This window comes from Lytechinus pictus, chromosome 12, assembly GCF_037042905.1.
Source record: "Lytechinus pictus isolate F3 Inbred chromosome 12, Lp3.0, whole genome shotgun sequence".
Lineage (NCBI taxonomy): Eukaryota > Metazoa > Echinodermata > Echinoidea > Temnopleuroida > Toxopneustidae > Lytechinus > Lytechinus pictus.
In genome coordinates, this window is record NC_087256.1 from 19,179,987 (window position 1) to 19,202,146 (window position 22,160).

Consider the following 22,160-nt stretch of genomic DNA (forward strand, 5'->3'; position numbering starts at 1 on the left):
ACAGAGGAGGAATTTCAACCTCCGCTAGATCTCTGATACCTGACAATACTGGAGAAAAAATGCAAAATGTATCCCTAACAAAATGCCAAATCACAATCCATGAGTAGAAAAAACCTATATTTTTTTAATAACATTTTTTGATAATATGCGCCAGTACATGCCCAAAAAGAGGAAAATGCTATCACAAAGAAAAGGATATTTTCCACTATTTGTTTGAATTTTACCATACCACTTTCATGCTTGATACAAAGACAACTTTAAAAATTAACACACAGTGAGGAAATACAATCACTCCATGAACAAGGCATTGTCGACTCTCTCTCTCTTTTTTTTAAACTACCATTTTTATTATTTTTTTCCAACCACAATTTTCCAGAGCACAAATCCACCTATCCTATTGTTAACGATGTATACTAAATATCCAATAAGACAGAATTCCACTGTAAAAAATTTGAAGATGATTATTCATAATGTTTGTTGTTAAAGAACACGGCAAATTAATATGCCATCAAATGGAAATGGTAAGACTTTCTTATCCACCATAAAAAGATTATGCAGTTAACAAATCCACGGCTAACAATAAATAGACCATCAGTAACAATAGTTTCTTACATTTTCTGATGATATCGCAAGAAATATGATTTAACATACTATCCTAAAGAGGTACGATGATATAAAATACTGTGTATGAGTCTTTACACTGAACGCTGCAGCTATAAAAGCGAATAACCATTTGGTGAGGTCTAACGTAAGCAAGTATACACAACAAAGCCTGATTATACAAAACCCAGAAATCGTTACATTCACGCCCAAATGAGTCTTACAAACTCATCTAACTAAATCTATCGACTAACTCTTCAAAAAGACTAGGCACACGCTTTCATGAGATAAATTTAACAACGACAAAACAATATGGGTAACACAAGAGAATTTGATTTGCATTTTGGTACATTTTTTTTTTACAAATTAATTGAAATCCATTCTTGCTATCAAAATTGCATTCACGAGGTTGACACTGATTCGAATCAGGACTTTAGGAAGCATATAACAGTGCGACTTACTACATACACACCTCAAAACTACACCAGACCTGAACTGGGAGCATTGCATCTGATATTTATAGGAGGTAATCATGCAAGTTAATGTAAAGAGTATAGAACTTTACTTCAAGGGGGGGGGGGGCAGGGTAGGGTGGAGTGGGGGTTAATTCATGCAGATGGATTGCCAGCAGATGAATTCTTTGAAGTTCAATACTGTAACAGGTATTTTACCAAAAAAAAAAGAAAAAGATATTAAATGTTTTCAAGGCTGGTGAACTGTGTCAGAATATGCATCGCAACTTTTATAAGGATGGACAAGTACTTTGAGCTATTCCAATCATTCCAACAGAAAAACAGGGTGATTATACATTTTTTCTGGTGCAAAATGCTGTTTAATGTGGATCTAGTGGACGATACTGTACATATTTGGGGTTTTTTTTAGAACAAAGTAGTAACATATCAAGATTTGTATCTCAAGACAATGAATGGATCAATAATCGCCGTGACAACTACTGCTAAATGTGTAGTTTTCCAGTAAAGCAGATTGCAGATTCAGATACAAATATAAATCTCAGAATGATGCGTTTTTTTTATAAGCCAATGATCTCCTTTTCAATCTGGCCCTAACCACAAAAAAATCACTTACTCACTAAGGTTTGCTGAGAATGAGAACACTTTGACATGTAAAATATTTGCATGAAAATGTGGAAATCTGTTCTACGCAGCTTTCCTATATCCCAGTTTCTTTTTCCTAAGAAAGCACCACATAGCAGAATACACTATTGCATATTGCCAACTATTAAAAAAGCTCCTTGGTCACATGACTTCAAAGATTTCACAATCAATAATAATAACTGAACATGTGTAAGAAAATAAAATTTTGAAATGAGATACATGAAAAGGAAATGGTCTTTCTTTTCGCATTCAATAGAAGTAGTATTAGTTGCAAAATGACAAAAAAATAAACCAAGGAACAAACCAAAAATGATTTCTTTGAGGAATAAATATTGCAAACTGGGTAAATAAAAAGTGAATTAAGCAAGCTAAGTTTGGTAATACAATAATGGCAACATTAAAGAAATTAAGACGGGTTACACAACATGACCTAATTATAAAAAACATTATCAAAATAAGACTAATATGACAATCAAACGTGATCTATGAAAGTGTAACGTGAATATAAAAAGTAAGTACACCATAGCTGCAACTACTTGCCATATCGAATGAAGACACTCTAATTATACCTCACAACAATAGGAAAAGGAGGAACGACAGTGGACGTATAAAGGAAAGGAACAAAATAAAAACCTATAAGGCACTGTTAAAGAGAATGGAGGGAAAATATCAAGAAAAAAAAGAATTAATTCTATTAATAAATGCACATATGATAAACAATTGTTGCCACGGGAACTGTAGATTGTGGATCGAATAGGGGCAACACTAATCGAAGTAAGCACTGTAAACAATTTGTAATTCTGTTTATCCCTGAGCGAAAAAAAGCTGTTAAGAGTGACATCGTTAGGGGAGTTGGAGCGACAAATCCTGAGCAAATTTAATCAAATTGGCAACATCCTGTACTGCCAGCCTACATAATGACAGAGAGAGAGAGAGAATAGCAAGATCGTGGAAGAATGAATAAGCATTGTGTTTAAAAGCCAGAGTGGGCAGCTATGGAATTTGCTACCATATCTTCAAAAAATTTCTTGAATTTGTGGAAGTTTGTCTCCTAAATACCGTCTGATTTTAAAAGTTGTTATTATTTTGTACCATCAGTGAATATCACTGTGCAGAGGAGTTTACCAATTTGAAAATATTTCAGCACTTCTTCCATATTATCAATGTCAGTTGAATTTTGAAGAATTAAAGGAACAGTATAAATAATATTACATATATCATGTTATAATGGCTCAGAAAACTGGATTAAAAAATGAAATGGCAGCAGTAGTACACGGAAATATAACAAAACATCAACATAAATCAACTAATAATATATGAATACACCAGGATTAAGTAAATGCCACATGATTTGCAGTCTTTGCTGATAAATAAAATAGGAAATATCTTTCTAGAAAGCATACAAATAGCAAGGTTTCAATCATAAATCTTTGATGAAAGTATGAACGTCATACTCAAATTAGAATGTACAGAGAAGCTAAAATTCAATTAAAACAAAAGCATGAGTATAGATTGCACGATTAATCTAGATGAGAAAGTTACAAATAGAAAGAACAGAAGGAGAGAAAAAAATAATGCATGGACCAAAGGGTATTTTTTCATTAATGCGAAATATAGCCATAACGATGACATTTTTGAAGGAACAAATTTATTGCAGTTTAAAAATAAATCGAACCTCACAACAGAGGATTGAAAAAGCTGTACTGATAAGAAACTGATCACGACAAAGGAGAAAGCTTTGACGAGACCACAGTGCTGTTTGAAATACCATGCTATATTTCATCCAATACACTAGCTACAACTAAGTTTATTGCTACGCTCGAGTTGCTTGGGTGTACCATGCTTTTTGCTCTACAAATGATTGTTAAATATTAGGTATAGAGTACTAGCATGATATAGGAGAGTGAAGGTAAACTCTACATACAAGGTTACATACTTTCTGAGGTACATGTAAAACCGCAAGCAAGATTACTTTGTAAGATTTTCTTTTCTTCAAAACAACAACTCTAATAATAATCTGCATAAAAGTGCATATTCAAACCGCATACATCACAAATAAAATAATTCTAATCTCAAAAGCGAGTGAGTATTAAAGAGAAGAAAAGAATTAGTAAATATCCCTGAAATATATAGAAATAAACAAGACTTTGATCTTTTAGTAGTGACTCTGGATGATGCTTCCAGGAAGCCTCGAAGACTACACCTTCGACAGGCTGCACCGACAAGGTCTTGACTCTTCCTTCATGCAAAGGAAGCCAATGATTGGTAGACGACGTATCACATGATGGGTCATCTCACAATCTTGCAGTTCATCCATGTCTACCGGTGTGTTGGATTGTTTGGCATGATCCTCTAACTCGATTGGCTGTTGATCTCGGAGGCATCGGCGCGGCAGATGGGGCAGGTCCTGTTGCTCTTGAGCCACTTATCAACACAGCGGGCATGGAACTCGTGACTGCATGGCAGAACGCGTAGGGTCTGTCTGGTCTCAAAATCACTCATGCATACCACACAGCTGTAAGAAAGATAAAGCAATGGAAGTCAATATCTCTGCCAACTAATCAAGCGCAAATGCTGAATTTGTTGATCACTAGGACCACCACTCACCAAAAATATTGTATTTTAGTTATCAAAACTTGTCTGCAACTAGAGCTGGTAGACACATTTTGTAAAAAAACCAGATGAAATTCATTGTCATCACCCCCCCCCCCAATTTTTTTTTCTTCTGCATTTGTAGTTAAATTATATGGAGCCTTCAAAGGGAAACTACATATTTAGAAAAAAAAATAACATTTAAACAAAATTTCATTCCAAATTTATCTCTTTCTTTGAACACTATTTTATGTCACAGTTTTTCTTTACAATCACATTAAAAAAAAATTTAATTATTCTTTTCTCAATTCTCATTCAAAATTCGTCTCTCTCTTCGAACACCATTTTTAGTCACAACTTTTTTTTCTACAATTTTTGCAAATTTTTGGAGGTGGAAAAATGGAGGGAAAAATGTATATATTTTCTTGTATGTCCTTCTATACAAGAATGACTTAGCAACGCATAGAGTTTTGAAATTGGGGGGAAGTTCCAAAATCGTAATCAAATATTCAATATTTCAATTTCATGAGTTTAAAATTGAACAAATTGATACAATGACACAGGGTACTATTGTACAGGAACAGGCAATGATTTGAGGAAAACAAATGAAGAGAAATCAAATCACGAAAGAGGCCTATTTGGGAAATCTCACTATTGTTGGCTAAATTCCAAAAACTATGTTATTGATACAGGGAATTGAACTTGATGAATCCCTAACATGGACAACTCAAGGAAGAGCTAAAATGTGACCGCCAAGGCACCAACCTCAAACACCAAATTAAGTTAGCAAAAAATAGTTTTAACAATTCCTAATTGATGTGGCAACTAAATGAAAATGTTCAGTCAATGATATCTAATGAATCAAACTTAAAATTCTAGTGTATATTAAATCAATGAAATTCATTAAATACATTAGATAACATGTGTGCAATGGTACTTAGGCATGACGTTTCAACTCTTTGTTAAAACATCCCCCCCCTCAAATTCTCAAATGATAAGAAAAAAATGAAACAACCAAATCTCACCATGTTTGGTCATTAATGGTTCGGGGTGTCTCCGGGTTGTAGCGATACGAAGGTAGCTGATCGATATTCGCTTTGCTCAACCCCCTTGGCTTGGCCTCCCCGAGTCTTTCGGCTAGGTTCAGAAGGGCTTCGTAATTCTCTACTTCGGCATCATCGGGCTCCAGCTCAACAGGGAAACCCTGAGTCACCTGGGGACTGGGCAGTCTGTGTAAGGTATCAAGGTCAAAGGATATCGGTCACTAGACATCCAATTACAGACTAACAGGATGGCAAAATATATGTCATTAATATAGCAATAACTATATTTAAGCCCAATGAAAATGGAATTATAAGGCAAAAAAAAGGTTAATTATACTTCAATTACAGAATCAAATGATGACCAAATAGGTCATCTATATAGCAATAATACATATATTTAAAACTGATAAAAAATGAAAGTCAGAGAGCATTCCATTTTAACAGAAGGCATGTTGAACTTGTTGATGAGCAGCTGTTTTATACTTCAAACAGCTGTTTTTGTACATTTATCCGCAATTTTGACCATTTGTTTGTACTTGTTTTGTCTTATTTTGATAAGCTCATTCAATTTGTTGACTGTTGATTAAGAGTAACATAAGATGATCAAATTATTATTTCATTCCCATAGCAACTGGAGATAATGCTGGGGTAATATATAGTGTGCAATTGAATAAGAAACTGAACAATCACTGCATTGTTATTACTAATTTTATTAAGGTTATTACAGGAGCTTATTACTCTTTACCATAATAAAAAATCAAAAGCCTGGTTACGAAATGGTGAGACTGTTATCTGAAATGAACTTACAGATATCTGAACAGAAGTGGCTGGAGGGCTGCGGGTGGGGGCCTGAGTGGGCGTGGCATTGGTCTCCGTTGGTGACGTCCCATGCTGTTGAATCGAGGGTAGGTGAACTGCGGCAACACAACAACATAGTGAAATCAAGAGTTAGTTGGTTCAGAAGTATAGGTATACAAGTTTTTTTTCAACATTTTTTTTTTCGGTGGGAAATGTCAACAATACTTTTCCAACCATTATCAACTTGAATTCTAATCAGTAAAGATAGAAACAAAATCGAAACAAAGCTAGTTACGAATATTGTCTTGAAACAGAATATGCAGTGAATTTGTACATGATATCATATTATCATATCACAGAGTAATAATGCAATGTTTATGTACACTATGCACTCACATAATGTTGCATAATTTCAAAACCTCTTAGAATACAGATTGATTGTGAAAATGTCCAGGAGGGCCATATTAAATGCCATAACTTAAATCAAATCATGTTCCACCAGTTAATTCTGAAGCAGATTATAACCATATACTAAATCTGCATCGCCACAGAGGGAGCCCTACCCTCCAATTTACTGATGCCACTGAGAAGTGGAGATTAACCTATCAGTCAAGTTGGCCATAAAATGGCATGAATTCATTGGTTCAATGTTTGCCTGACATTTGTAATCAACTCAAAACAGTTACCTAGTGATTAATCATAAAACCCATTTTTACAATTAATCACATTGATCGCTATATACAATCAATCGCAAAAGTCATTTTGGGTGTTTCACAAAGATTTACATGACTCAGATTTGCACTTAAATTCCCAGTTGCATGGGGTATAAAAGGCATCACCGCATTGGTCGAATTGTGCTCTGAGGACACGCCACTGTGCACCAATTGATAAGATTGCATGTTACATATCAAGTGGACGTCGGCATTTAGCCACACTTCACTCTTTGTGAAACACCCCCTGGTTTTTTGTAGATTTGATACTGACCAGTTGATGGACATCTGCTGAGGTTCTCAGGTAGGGATCGGGGATGATGTGGAGGGAACTAGATGAGAATGGAGGATTAGGATGGGTGGATGAAGGCACATGGAATGCTGCTGGACTCTCGTTCATCAGGTGATCCACTTCACCAGTACGCTGGTGGTGCTGCTGTGAAACAAATACAATCATAATCATTATTCTCATTCTTCATGATCATTATTATATCATCAATTTGGTTTGGTTTGGTTTACCGTATAAAAATCACAACAAAATACATTGCACAAGATATAAGATTAAATATAAATATATAAACACTTAAAAAGATATAAGGATAGATCACTCTATTCAGAGCCATTGATATAATGGCTCTGTTCTTCCTAGAGGTCCAGTCAAAGTAACATGAGAAATAAAATGACACATACATATAATGATACATTAATGATAACAAATATTTGAATTATTATTAATAATGATGACGTTCCTTACCCTTATTCTTACAAATTATCATTATTTTATCATTACATAATTAAATAGGATGATGGAGATAATGATGATGAGTTTGATGAGGATGATGATGATAATGATGAAAATCAACATCATGATAATCATTATCTTCATATGTGGGACAGAGCGGTCATTGTCGCTGAGGGGTGTTTATGACTGCGTTGGGCAGCATTCTTTCAAAATAGAAAAGGCAAGTCCAAATATTTATGCTTACTAACAAATCTCATATTTAATGAGATGATAATTCATAAAGAAATCTATGCAATATGGCAACTTTTCAATGGAGGGTAACTTTGTCCTTTTCTTCTTAACTTGCCTCCTTCACTTTTAAACTATTCTTGCAAATGAAAGGGGGGGGGGTATGTGAGTCACAATAGTTCCCAAATGCACAGTGTTTTAACTACATGTACCATGGTAACTAACAGGGCAAAGCAGTCACTCAAAATCAAGGTTTCCATGGTAGTGACCATAATGGCAAACAAACTTAGTAAGATTATATATGATTATATATGATTTGATCTAGACAAGTTTTGAAATTACCTGATGATGTGGTGCTGAGGGAATGTACTGCACCTGTGCCGTGGGCATGTGATGATGATGGTGGTGGTGGTGTGCCGCAGGGTGCTGTTGTGCTGCCGCTGCTACTTGGAGGTGCCCCAGGAGTGCTTCCTGTTGCTGTTGCAAGAGGGTGGTCTGGGTCCCCTGCGAGACTGGCATATGGTGACCGTGGCAGGTGGGTATGTGGATACCACACACTGGCAGGTGGCCCACGTTGCACATGGGGATGTGGGAGGGTACTGTCTGATGGTGGGGCGGCACTCCACCGGCGAAGAGGGGCGATGGGTAGTGGATTGACTGGCTGCTGCATGTCGGCATGGTGGTATGGCCGGTGCATACAGGCACCGCAAAGGTTGGGACTGACATTGGAATGGACAGGGGTACACTGCTTGGTACAGAGACCTGAAGAGAAAAGAGAAAGACATTTCTGTTAAGATTTTCTGCATCAAATTTTACCATCACTTTCATCCAGCAGAACACGAAAGTCACACAAAATCTACTGGATCTAGACAGTATTATACGAGGTAAAAGGTCATTATTTTACTTGAGTTTAAAGAAAGCATGGTTGCTTGTTAGTAAGCAACCAGATGACAAACAGCTAAAGGTTCTATCTGAGGTACCTTATAATGAAGATGTGAAGTATTAATTTTGTTTTTCTTCATTATATCTTCATTCTAATGTGAAACAAGGTTATATTCCTCCCTAATCATGTGGAATTACCATAATTGCAACCTACTCTTAACCATGAACATGCTTCCTTATGTCAATTCTGCAAAAACACAAAAGAAACAGTGATTGAGTGACATTGTCAACTCTCTCATTTACATATCACTGTTTTGTGAAAAATAAAGGAAACTCTAACTTTTCATTTTACATCTGCTTTCTATAAAATTATCAATATTATGCTTCTTTGATTTTTATTTTATTCAAAACACATTCTTGTTGGGGAGGACTTGTCCTTTAAGCTGTAACACTAAAAACTGCATCCTTACCTCATTACTGAGATCAATGATGAGCTGAGGTTGAAACGGAACACCTTGATGATGCGCCCCATGGTTCCCGTGAGACAGCACCCCAGGGTGGGGAGGGGGGTTAGGAGGATGAAAGGCCCGTTGGTCAGCGGCGTTCATCACACCAATGGACGACGACTGGTTCCGACTCCTCAGTAACCTCTCCCTCTGACGCTGGCTCTGCCGTCTCATCGTGGTGGGTGGACTGAAGGATCAAAGAGAAAAAGAAATTATTAATAATATTCTGGGTTCTGTTTCACAAAGACTTACGATCATGGTATCTTTGTCATTATGGCCATGGAAACCTTGATTTTGATTGGCTGCTGAGCCCTGTTACCATGGTAGTTTCCATAATAGTTACCATTTCTGAAACTCCTTTATTAAAATGTGCCCTGGCCTTGTACAGCACATATCACCATCTAACTTCTCTAGATGTGATTGCAAAAGGACTTTGGATATTATCGCCCTAGTTTCAGCCTGATCAACCTTTACACTGCACACAAGCATGGCAGACAACAAAAGTTAATGTACTGAATTTGTGTAAATTGAAATCTCAGTTAACTTGCTAATGGTACTCAGCACAATATTATAATTTCCTCTCCAATCTATTATCGATTATCTTTTTTTTTACAGATTAGTAATTGGATATTAGAAATCTGTCACAGGTCCTAAAATTTTTACCATTCCATGTTTGAGAAGGGGTTTTATATATAAAAAAAGACATAAATAAGCAGCTGTTTTGTTCTGATCAGACACCAATCAAATCATTTTTTTAATGAAATATCTGTCAATTAAGAAATTAAACATATTTTTAGTTTATCCTTCACAAGTTAACACCATAACCATTTTAGGGCACATGCTTTTGTAATATGATGTAGTAATGAACTGCACTTTTGGGGAATTAAAGAATTTCAACATGATTTTCAGTCACAAAAAAAAAAAATCCCTCTTAAAATGCCTCGTTGGGTCCACAATTCAATTCTTTCTTATTTTTATATCACACCAAGGATTCATATTGCATCTCTGTTTACTAGGCGAAGGTCAAAATTGCTTGAACATGATAATATTGTTGCCATATTTGTTTCTACTTTCTTTCCTGCCAGAATCCTATCAAATCCACTTCCATTGTGTTTTTCAATACTGGAACAACCCACTCAGTTGTGACACAGATTGACAGTGCTTTACCATGAGAACAAATTAAAACAACCTTCATGCTTAACGAGTTTAACATACATAGTAATCAAGTCAATCATACCATAACTATGGTATCTGACTAATCTTTTGTACCAGTTCTACAAAACAAGAATTAAAAAGAAATCTCCATTACTAATGTACTTGATGTTCTATGGCTTAGAAATTAGGTTTTGGTGATTTTTATCGAGTTGGAACATCGCCATTTGGGTTTTCATTCCATTTTTCACACAAGTTCCATGCAATCTACAGTGTAAAGTTTTGTAATATATGAAGTATATAAGGCAAAGTAGGGAGTAGAAAATTTTGCTGCAAGCAGACATTTTTTTCACAATTGCAGATAAGAGGTTCTACTATATGAGCTTGCAAACCATGCAAAAAACTTTTTAAATTGCATTTTACAAATTGGGATGCAGAAGAATTCAACATACAAAAGGATGTGGATATGTACATGTGGTTGTGGAAATGGATGGAAATTATGATTTAAGATAAAACTCAAATTATTACACATCCTTATTTTTATGAAATCCTGTGAAATTAAAAAAAAAAATCTTTTTACTTTTTCCTTTAAATCATTTATTCTTTAAATATATTTCAGATAAATTCTAATTAATACTTTGTTTTCATTTCTCCTCCTTTAAGCCTGCTTTAAGTTTTGGCACCCCCTCCCCCCGAAAAAAGGTGCATGTCACTATTCCAATTCATCCCTAGATTATATCAATGCATTTGCTGTGAAAGTAGGAGGGCAGGGTTAAAGGGATGGTCCAGGCTGGAGATATTTATATCTCAAAGAAATAGAGTAAAATTAACAGAGCAAAATGCTGAAAATTTGATCAAAATTGGGTAACAAATAACAAAGTTATTGAATTTTAAAGATTTGCAGTATTCTGGTGAAACAGTTCTAGGCATGTCTTTATAAATATTCATTAGGTGGGCTGATGATGTTATATCCCCACTTGTTCTTTTGTATTTTCTTATATGAAATTAGGTTCATTCAAAAAAAAATTCTACCAAGAACTAAACCAATTGGATTGACAACTGATTAGCACTAGTTATTTATTGCTGCAACTTATTTTATCATAATGGAGACACATCATTTACACATGTATGAAAAAATGAAACATTTATGATTTCATGTAATAACATAAGAAAAAGGAAAGTGGGGATGTGACATCATCAGCTTACCTAATGAATATTCATGACCATGTGCATATAACTGTTTTCACAAAATATTGATAAACTTTTAAGTTCAATAACTTTGTTATTTGTTATCCGATTTGGATGAAATTTTCAGCATTTTGCTCTGTGAATTTTACTCTATTTATTGAGATATAATATCTCTGTGCATTTTACTATATTTATTTAGATATAAATATTTTCAGTGAAAACTTTGGATTGATGAGTTATGATGATGGGTGCCCAACATACTTTTTGTATAGGCCTATATCATGCAAATTGCAATGTGAAAGACGTTTACCTTATTCTTCCAGCTGGCCTCTGGGTGGTTGGATTATTGCACCAATCAAGGGGCCCTACGGTGTGGTTGGTAGGGGGTGATCGATGCGCCCCTGCCCCGGTGAAGGGGTGGTGCGGGTGGTGGTGATGGCTAGAGGTGCCTGATAGCCAGGGCCTGGCCAGGGGAGGACTGGGTGAAGTCTCTACCAGGCCTTGGGACATCCTTCTTCGCTTTCGACTCGGACTCTCACTCTGGATTGAGGGGGGGAAAAAAAGATGGACACAAGAGGTAAATCAAGGGGGTAAATTGGCAATTCGTCTACTATCAACTTGTCCACTCACCACATGGTCTACCTTCATTTAGTCTAATGCCATTCCGTCCATCAACATTTCGTCTCACAACCATTTGGTCCAATAACCATTTCATCCAATCATCACTTCGTCTAATCACCACTTCGTCTATGACTATTACGTCTCATAGTCGGTTAGACTAACATCCATTATTTTCATTTATTTTGCCCAAATAACACTTACACGTAGTCCAATTAGACCAAATGGTATATGGACTAAACGGCTATTGGACCAACTAGTAAGATGAAATGGTGAGTGGATGACATGGCAATTAGACCATGTGGATAGTGGACGAACTGATGGTAGACCAAATGATAATAGACGAGTTGGTAATTGGACAATTGGCATTAGACCAATTGAAAATAAACCAATCAAAGGTTTGATGTGTAATTGAACATCATTATTTAAAGAAAAATAAGGACTATTCCACACTAAAACTTGAAAAAATGCAACATGAAATCATGCCTTCAATTAATTAGTCATATTAAAGTAGTTTTATATTTTACTCTGATACATAAACTTTATGCAAATTATGTGTTATAATATAATAATGTACTGTATGTATAACCAAAGTAAAAATCAGCTTTCAACTAGGTTTCCACTCAGAATTGAGGAAAGATGAGCACAAGAGGTTTGCTGATCATTATTTAAAAAAAATAAAACTTTGTTTTTAACCAGTTGCTTCACAATAATATACCAAACAGTTTGAGTACATGTACAATATCATATGCTCAATGTTTTTTATGGTCAGAATAGTGATCTGAATCATTGAATAGTTTAGTTAAAAACAAGTGTGCATCCGTTCCTATTTTCATTATAAGACATTAATCAAGAATGCCAATTGTTGTAAACTAACTAAAGTAATACATTGAGATTTACAACTAAATCTTAATCTCAATCTAATTTTGGATTGGTACCCAGCACAATCTCATAGATTTTCAATCTAAAGTGTTTGAGAGTATGACTATTACAAAAGGTACAAAATGACTGATAAACCTATTTCTTCAGTAGCAAGAGGTAAAAAAATACATAATAATCAAGAAGCAAGAAAGAAGCCTAGTTCCATGAGTACAGTCATGCTGACTCTGAGTGCCTATCGTCGGCGAAGTAAAGAAACCGTATTGAGAGACAGGGGTTAGTATCATGTGACTAATAATTACATAACAGTATACAGTCATCTTCTCATCTTATTATACACTCAATCTACATATGAAAATTACTTGATTATGTAGGTGTAAAATATGACCAACAGCTTGGGTATATTATTTTATGCTATATGTAGTATAGTGAATTTTCTAATTATATGTCACATGTATTGTATTGTGAATTTTCCCAATGTGCTAAATGTATAATAACTTTTTTTTAAATATAGAGCCTATTTTCTTTATGTAGACCTATATTCTATACCACTGTCAATGAATGAATTTGAGCTTATATGTGGCATACATGTGTGTGCCCAACTGTATCATTTGAAACAAAATATAAAGTTTGAAATAAAATTACAGACAGGTATATGAATCTACAATATAATATGTTGTGGTCTTCCATATAATATGCAGAAACTGTGTTAAGGTCAAAGATTGCGATGTATTTTGCATGTGAGTTTAATAAGATATGCCTTTTATTTGAGTTTTGTAGTAACTTCTAGTACAAGTTAAATTTACATCAATAACTTTTTGATGATATACCTTTTCTCTTTTGCGATCACTAAGACAGCCCATGGATGGTATCCTCAAATTAAAGACACATATATGTCTTTCTAGCTTCACTGAAAATAATATCGTTTCTTTATAAACTATGGTAACTCATTGATCCTGCCTTGCAAACTTCCGCAACCTGATTCATTCAGTCTTTAAAAAACTCTTTAATGTTAACTGCGTGTTTTTCCCTGGAGACTTAGTTTATTCCTGCAGTTTGTAATGCGGTAATGAAACTCAGAGCGCCTTTTCTGTTCTCTTCTTTGGCTTATTCCAAAAGTGAAACTCTGCTCTAATCCAATTGTAAAACAATCCTCTTGCGATTCTTTTTATCATACAAACAGATTTACATAGCTTAATGTATTCCAATCGGCCTGGATATAAAGTTATATATGTAAATATCCACAGTAAACTTCTTCCTGTAGTGTAGAATGCAAGCAAATCCGTATACGCATTCCCTCTGCAGACCAAACTGCGATCCACTTAGTTCTACAGGCAGCGGCCCAACGTAGCTGGCTGTACAAAATATATCCACATATCCAGCACACACAGAGAGTCTGCACAGAGTCACACAACAAGCCTTTCACACAGAGAAGCGATTGCTGCGTTGCAACGGGGAAGAGAGCATATAACCTGAATGATTGCTGAGAGCTCACTTGTATGTATGCATGCAGTGAGCCAAGCCGAACTCGCCCCCTAATGAATGCCCGCGCCTGTATGGCGGGCCTGCCAGCAAAGCTTGCCTCCACACAGTAGAAGCAAGGCCCAACAACACTGTGTTTGCAGTGAAAGAGGATTTAGTTTATCTCGGGGTTGAATCAGCATGGGGCATTGACCCGTGTTTGTCATGGGTATTAGTGTGTGAGTGAGAAAGAGAGGGTAGTAGAACCAATGGAAGGAGGCGTAGGCACCCAGCATAGTATGGCCAGTCTTTGCGATATATGTATGCAGGCCAGGAGACAATGGCCAAAGCTGTATGGAAGGGGTCACTCGCTCAATATCATGCGTGGGTGGAAAATGGCCAATTGGGGGGCTTTGGAAAGCGGGAATGAATGGACATTGTGAATGCGATGTGATGATTTTAGGTTAGCAGTGGCAGTGGTGTGGGTGGTTGTATGTAGAATGACTGGATGCATTCTTGGAAAATGGTTTAACTCATGATTCAATGTTAACTTTTCTGAGAACTTTGAGAAGGGCAAGGGTGTGGGCAACTTTAAGGAACAAAGATTATAAATTTTATTGAAATGAATATTGAAACATGGTGCAGAAAATGTATGCCTGAATACATCTGAACTTTAATTCTAGAATAGAGCACTCATAAATAACATCAATAAATGAAGACTTATTCATTTCATTTAGATGTAAATAATTAAAATCAATATGTGTATAATGTATAACAAAGGAGGTTAAAACCTGCTTTTTGATTACAACTCAAAAAGGGCATTGAACTCATCAAAGTACTTCAGTTTAAAATCATCTTAATAATGTTAGTTCTAAGCATTCCCATTCCATTGCTTTTAATTTCAAATAACATTGCTTGGTATAATTAACCGGCAAGTAAAATTATTGACTATTTTTTGTCTATTTACAGATACCTCTAATGGAACCCAATCACCAACCTAACCACAGCGAGTTAATAAATTCTTCAAGAACATCTATTGATCTATTCCCAAACTAATTCCTATAGATTCTCACCAATCCTTCCCCCTCTCCAAAGCCCCATCTGTGTCCCTCTATCCCCAACCTTCCAACTAAAACCCCCTATTCACCACCTCCTCGCCCCATTCATTCCGAAACGAGGCTAAAACCACAGTGCCCCTCTTCTATGGCTCGCTCTGTGTGCCAAGTAATCTTTGTGTTGGGCTTAGGCTCAGGACTGAATAGGCCTGACTAACAAGGCGGCCCCTCTTTTCAGTTACTCCTCTTTTATTATATGATCTCCCAGAATCTTTCTCAAGCAGTGGCCTTTTTTCTTCTAAAGTTGGCATTTATCTAGGAGGTATTTGAGGTTGGCAGGAAGACTCTTGGCTCCTGTAGCCTATTTTATGTGACAGTATGAATGCATCGAGTGAAGGGTTGTAAAGGAGACCGGGCCAAGAAGAGGCATAGCTCTGCCTTTCAACGTTTTATTCCTGTAGAGATTCTCTCATTTTGGGGGAAGCACAATGGGAAAGTAGTAATATCACACATCAAGTAGGTATTAAAAACAACAGAGAAAGGGAAAGAATGATTCAAAGTAAGAAATTATTTAACCCAAAGAGAATTCATTTTCATTTCATTTTCATACGCACAAATATCAAATCACAAAACATATTCAATTGCTACACAGGATCAATCAGTTCAGCCAATAAAATCAATTTCAAATCAAATGATCAGGAAAGGATGGAAGACATACAATAGCCAATTAATCTAAAGAAAGATATTTGAAATGATAATTGAATCAACATCCGGATGATCGAATTCCTCTTATTTTCCCTTCCCTCATACAGACAACCATATTAAAATCCTCTTTAAAATGCACATACATGTACAAGCAAATTGAACTTAAAATTGGGCGGGTGGGGGTGGTGCAAGACCAGCAATACAGAATGAAGTATCCATGGCAACACAATTTTCCTTTAATTATGTAATATACATCATTATTTAATGAAGGCTCGATATTTATCCCATAGCGATGGAGGGGGTTATGGAAGCTTGTGCCTTCGAGGTCCCGTGGCACGTTCACGTCTCACTGAGCCCACCAGAGGTCCACCAAAGAAAGGGACAAGTTTCACACATGTGCACGCATATCAAGCCCCATCATTCTGCCAAGGAAAACTAGTCTTCATTTGCAAACTGTACCTATTCCAGTTGAGACGAGTTGACGAGAACAAACATGGATCAGGGGCCGAATTTCAAATAGACTAACAACTATAGTAACTTTGCCATTATTTTTTTTTTTTTTTTTTTTTTTTTTTTTTTTTTTTTTTTTTTTTTTTTTTTTTTTAAACAAACAAGTGCACACCTATTTACCAATAATGCATATAGCATTTCCATTTATTTGAAAGCAGGATAAAAGAGCATTGTAGATTAAATGCCTTGCTCACGGGCGTAGGTGCCGCGGCCGGGGATCGAACCCCGGACTTTCCATGTATAGCCAGGCGCCTTAGACCACTCGGCCACGGCACCTCCATTATTGAGTGACTACCATGGATACCTTGATTGTGATTGGCTGCTGAGCTCCGTTACCATAGTAGCTGTCGTAACGGCAAGTTACCATTCAGTTGTAACGCTTTATGGAACAGAGCCCCTCTTCCTGATTGACCTCTCGTGACCTCTTTCACTTATTTCTTCTACTCTTCACTAATTTCTCCCATGCAGGAATACATTATCAGTGCATTCCTTCAAAAGTGTAGTTAAACGCAATACCTGTCGTAAAGATGTAATTCTCTTGCAATACAAATATTTGTTGTACTGTATATTTCAAACTTAAAGATTAATATAATTTCAAGTACCATTACGCCTCACACACTCTTTGTAAATATTTGTATTTATAATTGTGGAACATAATGATTGTTAATTGTTTGTTTTTTCTCTATGTAGTTGGTTTCGTTTGACTTTCTTAATATTTTTTCTTATATCCATGTATGTATTTCATATTTCCAAAGGTGTGACAACGGCTCAAGCATCTGCTTATATTGTCATACCGCTGCATGTCTGCCACTTTCGTATAATCAATTATGAAAATGATCATAATTATACATCTAATTAATACATGCACTGCTTCAATTCCTAATTTTGATATTTTACATTACAAAACCATGGCTGAACAAGTAGACTACAGTATCACTCCGTAGGGTGAGGGAGGGTTCATTTCAGCGCTTGACTCACGCTTGGTCAGTTCCTGGTATAGCACGCAACTCTGGTCGGTCCGCACAGATGTGTGTGCCCACCGTCAGAACAAAGAACCACTCTCTGCAGCAAGTGATATCAGCAAGGAATAGAGGAGAGTCATAAGACTTGACCAACCATGCTGGTTGATCATCACAAGAACGAAAGAACAAAAACGAAGGCACCCGCTCCCCTCATTAACTTGCAATTTAAAGATAACAGGGCTGCAATTCGAGCCTCTGTGGCTGCAACATGCAAGCTGTTCAGATAACCTGAAACCTTTGTCTGAACTCGGAACTCGGAACCACAGTAGGAAGTAGACCAACACCTCCTGCTACATCTACTACTACTACTACTACTACTACTACTACTACTACTACTACTACTACTACTACTACTACTTCTACTACTATGACACCAACTGCATTACTCGTACTAATAAGGCTGCAAAAGACCTGTAAATGTATAACTTGTGTAAAGGCTCAATACTCAAATCAACAACAACAACAACAGCAACAAAACCAGTAAAATTTGCCCCCTCTAACTTCAGTCATCACTACTTTTGATACCACTATTCCTCTTCCTACTCGTACCAGTGGCATAATTAATGAACCCAAAATTTTCAGGGGGCTAGATATAGCGGATGGAGCAAAAGTTCTAAAAAGATGCAAGCAAGCGAAGCAAGAGAGTGAAAAATTTGACCATTTTAGTTTTAAACATCTTATTTCTGGATATGTTTTTACATAATATTTAGAAAATAACGTATATCACTCTTTTCCTCTCCTTTTCTCCTTTTTTCTTGGTCACAAAACTTGTTGGCCCCCATGCTGCCATCTGTATTCAAGTGATTACTATTACTAGATTATGGCTACCACTACTATGAGAAAGAGAGTCTGAATTTAATATTCTCCCCCAAAATGTCATGCATATGTTCTTGAAACTTTGCAAATGAGAATAAATCCCTACCACCCCTGCCACCTTCCTCCAAAATATAGAAACACCTGCCTGCAGGCAAAGGTACCAAATCAGAGTCTGGATTAAGTAAGACTATTTCCTTTCTTGAATACGGTAGGACAGCTAACAGTACAGGTATGCAACATTGGGTGACAATAAGCTTGGGGGTGAAGAGAATAATGCGCTCACTTGCCCGCTGTCCTGTGTGTGGTGGAACAAAAGCCTGCGACAAAGGCCTGTGACGTCACTTCCATGCTCCAGAGTACTTCACAAACACAAACAGAAGTGATCACTGGCGGAACTCCAGTGAGGTGGCGGAAGCATAGGGAATAAGATTGAAGTGAAACAAAGCGAGCTTCCGGGAAGGCATTCCACCAGACTGAGTAAAGGGGCACGCTGATTATTACACTGATAATAATACTGACTTATCCATTAAAATATTGTTAAGTATGTGTTCATATGCACAAGAATGAAACAGCCATTCTACAAAGTTCAAAGAAGACTGACTCCAGATAATAACAGATAATAACACTTATAATGTAAAGCAGACATATATGGGCCTGTATGTACATTTATTGCATTAAAATGAAACAAACTTCTACAAAACTGAAAAAGAAACTGGCCAGGGCAGATGTGTGCACTACTGCACTGATCATGGTGATGATAATGTGTTACTGATTTATAATTGGTTTATCATCTTAAATTATATGTTCATGCTTTAACATTAACAAACTTTCCAAATAATTGAAATGTTTCAAGCAGCTTTCCTTATGATAGTTGGCCCCTGCATGTTAGTCTGCAGACACAGACCCTGATTGAAACTTTGATGAACAAGTGTGTCTCCATGCAAAGACTAGCACATACAAAACTTGCTGTTTCAGTACACAAGGCATGAGTAGGCTGCAATTCAGACCCTTTACTCGAGTAAAGGGTTTGAACAGCAGACTACAGTACCTGCATGTAGGCCTAGCCTAGGCCTCCATGATTGGTTTTATTTTGTCACTTTAAGATGGCAAATTTAAATTCATTATAATTTGATGAAAATAACTCTCACATTTTATGTTTTCTATTACCTTATAAAATTGGATGAAGAATGCACGGTTGATTCATTGATAAATTCAGAAAAATCACACGACCATCCCTCCCCCTCCAAAGAAGAAAGACAAACAATTGATCACAGATTTTTAGGAAGCTCTTCAGTAAAAAATCTTAATACATACATATTCACAATTGGTATTTGTTTAATGGCAATGAATAATTCTGAAAACGAGGCCTATATGGAAAAAAAAATCCTAACTCACCACAGCCAATATTAACACAAAAAAATGTTACTATTTTGAGCTCTGTTGTTTCAAATGGTTGCCACTTGCCAAAAACTCCCTCTTCCTTAAAGGTCAAGTCCACCCCAGAAAAGTGTTGATTTGAATACATAGAGAAAAATAAAACTAGCATAATGCTGAAAATTTCATCAAAATTGGATATAAAATAAGTAAGTTATGGCAGTTTAAAGTTTAGCTTACTTTTCACAAAACGGTGATATGTACAACTCAGTGTCATGCAAATGAGTCAGTCGATTATTGTTTGAATTATACAATATTTCATTTTTTACAGATTTGACAAGGACCAACTTGACTCAACCATCTAGTATTAAACAATGCTAATTCCACATGTTCAGGGAGGAACTAATCGTTGTTTCACTTAATAATGAGGAGAAAATTAGAATATTTCATATAATAAAATACAAAAGAAATAGTGAGTGGATAACGTCATCAGTCTCCTCATTTGCATAGCGACCAAGATGTGCATATAACTGTTTTGTGAAATTAAGCAAAACTTTAAAATGTCATGACTTTCTTATTCTACATCCGATTTTGATGAAATTTTCAGTGTTATGCTAGTTGGATTTTTCTCTTTTTATTTAAATCAACTTTTTGTTGGGGTGGACTTGTCCTTTAATCATTACCACAACAAACATAATTTGTCAATGAAAGACAAAACAATTTGGCCTTTGCTGTTCCTGAAAGGGTGTCCAGAGAATACAAAGGCATCCGTTTTCATCATCAACTCCCTTATTAAAGTACAACGATACAGGAGAGTCAATGTTTCTATGAAACTGATTTGGAGGGAAATTATTTGAGTTTTTATAGATCGTCTTCCTTCCTTTCGCATTTCCTCTTACGAGCATAAAGATACATGTATCATGCAAAAACAGCCCCCATAACAGGATATAAGAGTGGATAATGACAAATAGACAAAGAAAATGTATGTGAGGGAAAAGATATTTCCTTCTAAATTAATTAATTTGTATGACTTGCAGGGATACAGATGGTTGTTTCCTGTACTTCCTTTAAAAAGTTAGAAACTATTCTACATGTACTCCCCCAAATCATATAGTTTACATAATGTTCACAAATGATACTGATAACTCAAGCAATTCTACTTTAGCACATATGAAATCACTTTCTTCCAATATTATTTTCAGCCCCCAACGGAAGACCTTTGAGTAGGGCAAGGCAGATTTTTGAAAGCATGATTTTTCTACAGAAAAAATATATCTATGTTATTTTATTAGTTTTTAGTCCTGGGAACAGTACTTACATTGTAAGATTTGCCTTGATTTGAATGAACAAATTAAAGTGTAAAGACTATAATTGAAATAATCTAATATATTTAATGATAGCTTCTTTTTCCGGGGGGGGGGGGGGGGGGGAGAGGTGGCTTTCACATGAAGAAAAAAACATTGCATGGGATATATCACTATATACAAATTCAGAGGCATCAGATGAATATGTCAGTACACTAAATCAAATTCAATCAATCAAATTCTATCACTTATTATTTGAAGCCGATTCCCATACTTCAAATAAAGCTTCGCAAAGATATTAACATCGAAAACACCACCATCCAGCACCAGCTCACTCAATATATTTTGTGTGCAACTAAAGAGAGAACTGAGAAATGGCATGTATGCTACAAGTGCCTACTAATTAGTGGATTTTATGATATTTGAGTACGGACAAGGACTTATTGGTACGAAACAGAAACTTACTTCACAAAGGCGAGCCAAACACACAATCCTGATAGCGACGACGACGGTGAATGCATATACCAGCAACCGCAAGAAACCAGGTATTTTGCACTGGTAGAGTAGGATATTGGGTATTTATGGTGGTAGGAGGATCAAGGAAGATCATTAAATTGCTGGCTTATCAGCTGTTATCTTCCCTGGCATCTTATCCAGGTTTCCAAATGAGTGGTATTAAGCTGCTCTTTGTACCCCCCAAAAAAAGCAGCTCAAAGAATTTAAAGATTAACTCAAAGATTAATTCAAGTTTTGGCAATAAGTCTGAATAAAACGACCACCAATTTCTAAATGAGAAAATGTGCCAACTTATTTTTTTGTAGAAAATGGGTAATTGCTGAGAAATTGATCATATAAGCATG

The 22,160-nt window shown here is 36.1% G+C and overlaps 1 protein-coding gene across 3 annotated transcripts; it reads right to left on the reverse strand.

Annotated features, from left to right (window-relative positions):
• Nucleotides 1-323: 323 nt before the first annotated feature.
• LOC129273648 (RING finger protein 44-like) lies at nucleotides 324-21,886 on the reverse strand. Of its 3 annotated transcripts, none has more exons than XM_054910717.2 (8): nucleotides 21,766-21,886; nucleotides 11,867-12,096; nucleotides 9,181-9,403; nucleotides 8,171-8,590; nucleotides 7,133-7,291; nucleotides 6,158-6,264; nucleotides 5,333-5,536; nucleotides 324-4,230 (listed from the first exon to the last, which is right to left on the reverse strand). In XM_054910717.2, the coding sequence occupies exons 2-8, from the start codon at nucleotides 12,064-12,066 to the stop codon at nucleotides 4,068-4,070; spliced, it is 1,476 nt and encodes a 491-aa protein (XP_054766692.2). In that variant the 5' UTR covers nucleotides 12,067-12,096; nucleotides 21,766-21,886; the 3' UTR covers nucleotides 324-4,067. The 3 variants fall into 3 exon arrangements, with proteins under 3 accessions (XP_054766692.2, XP_063963528.1, XP_063963529.1); XM_064107458.1 differs by lacking the exon at nucleotides 21,766-21,886 and adding an exon at nucleotides 13,884-14,846 and having other exon boundaries at nucleotides 7,133-7,294; XM_064107459.1 differs by lacking the exon at nucleotides 21,766-21,886 and adding an exon at nucleotides 13,884-14,611.
• Between the last annotated feature and the right edge of the window lie 274 nt (nucleotides 21,887-22,160).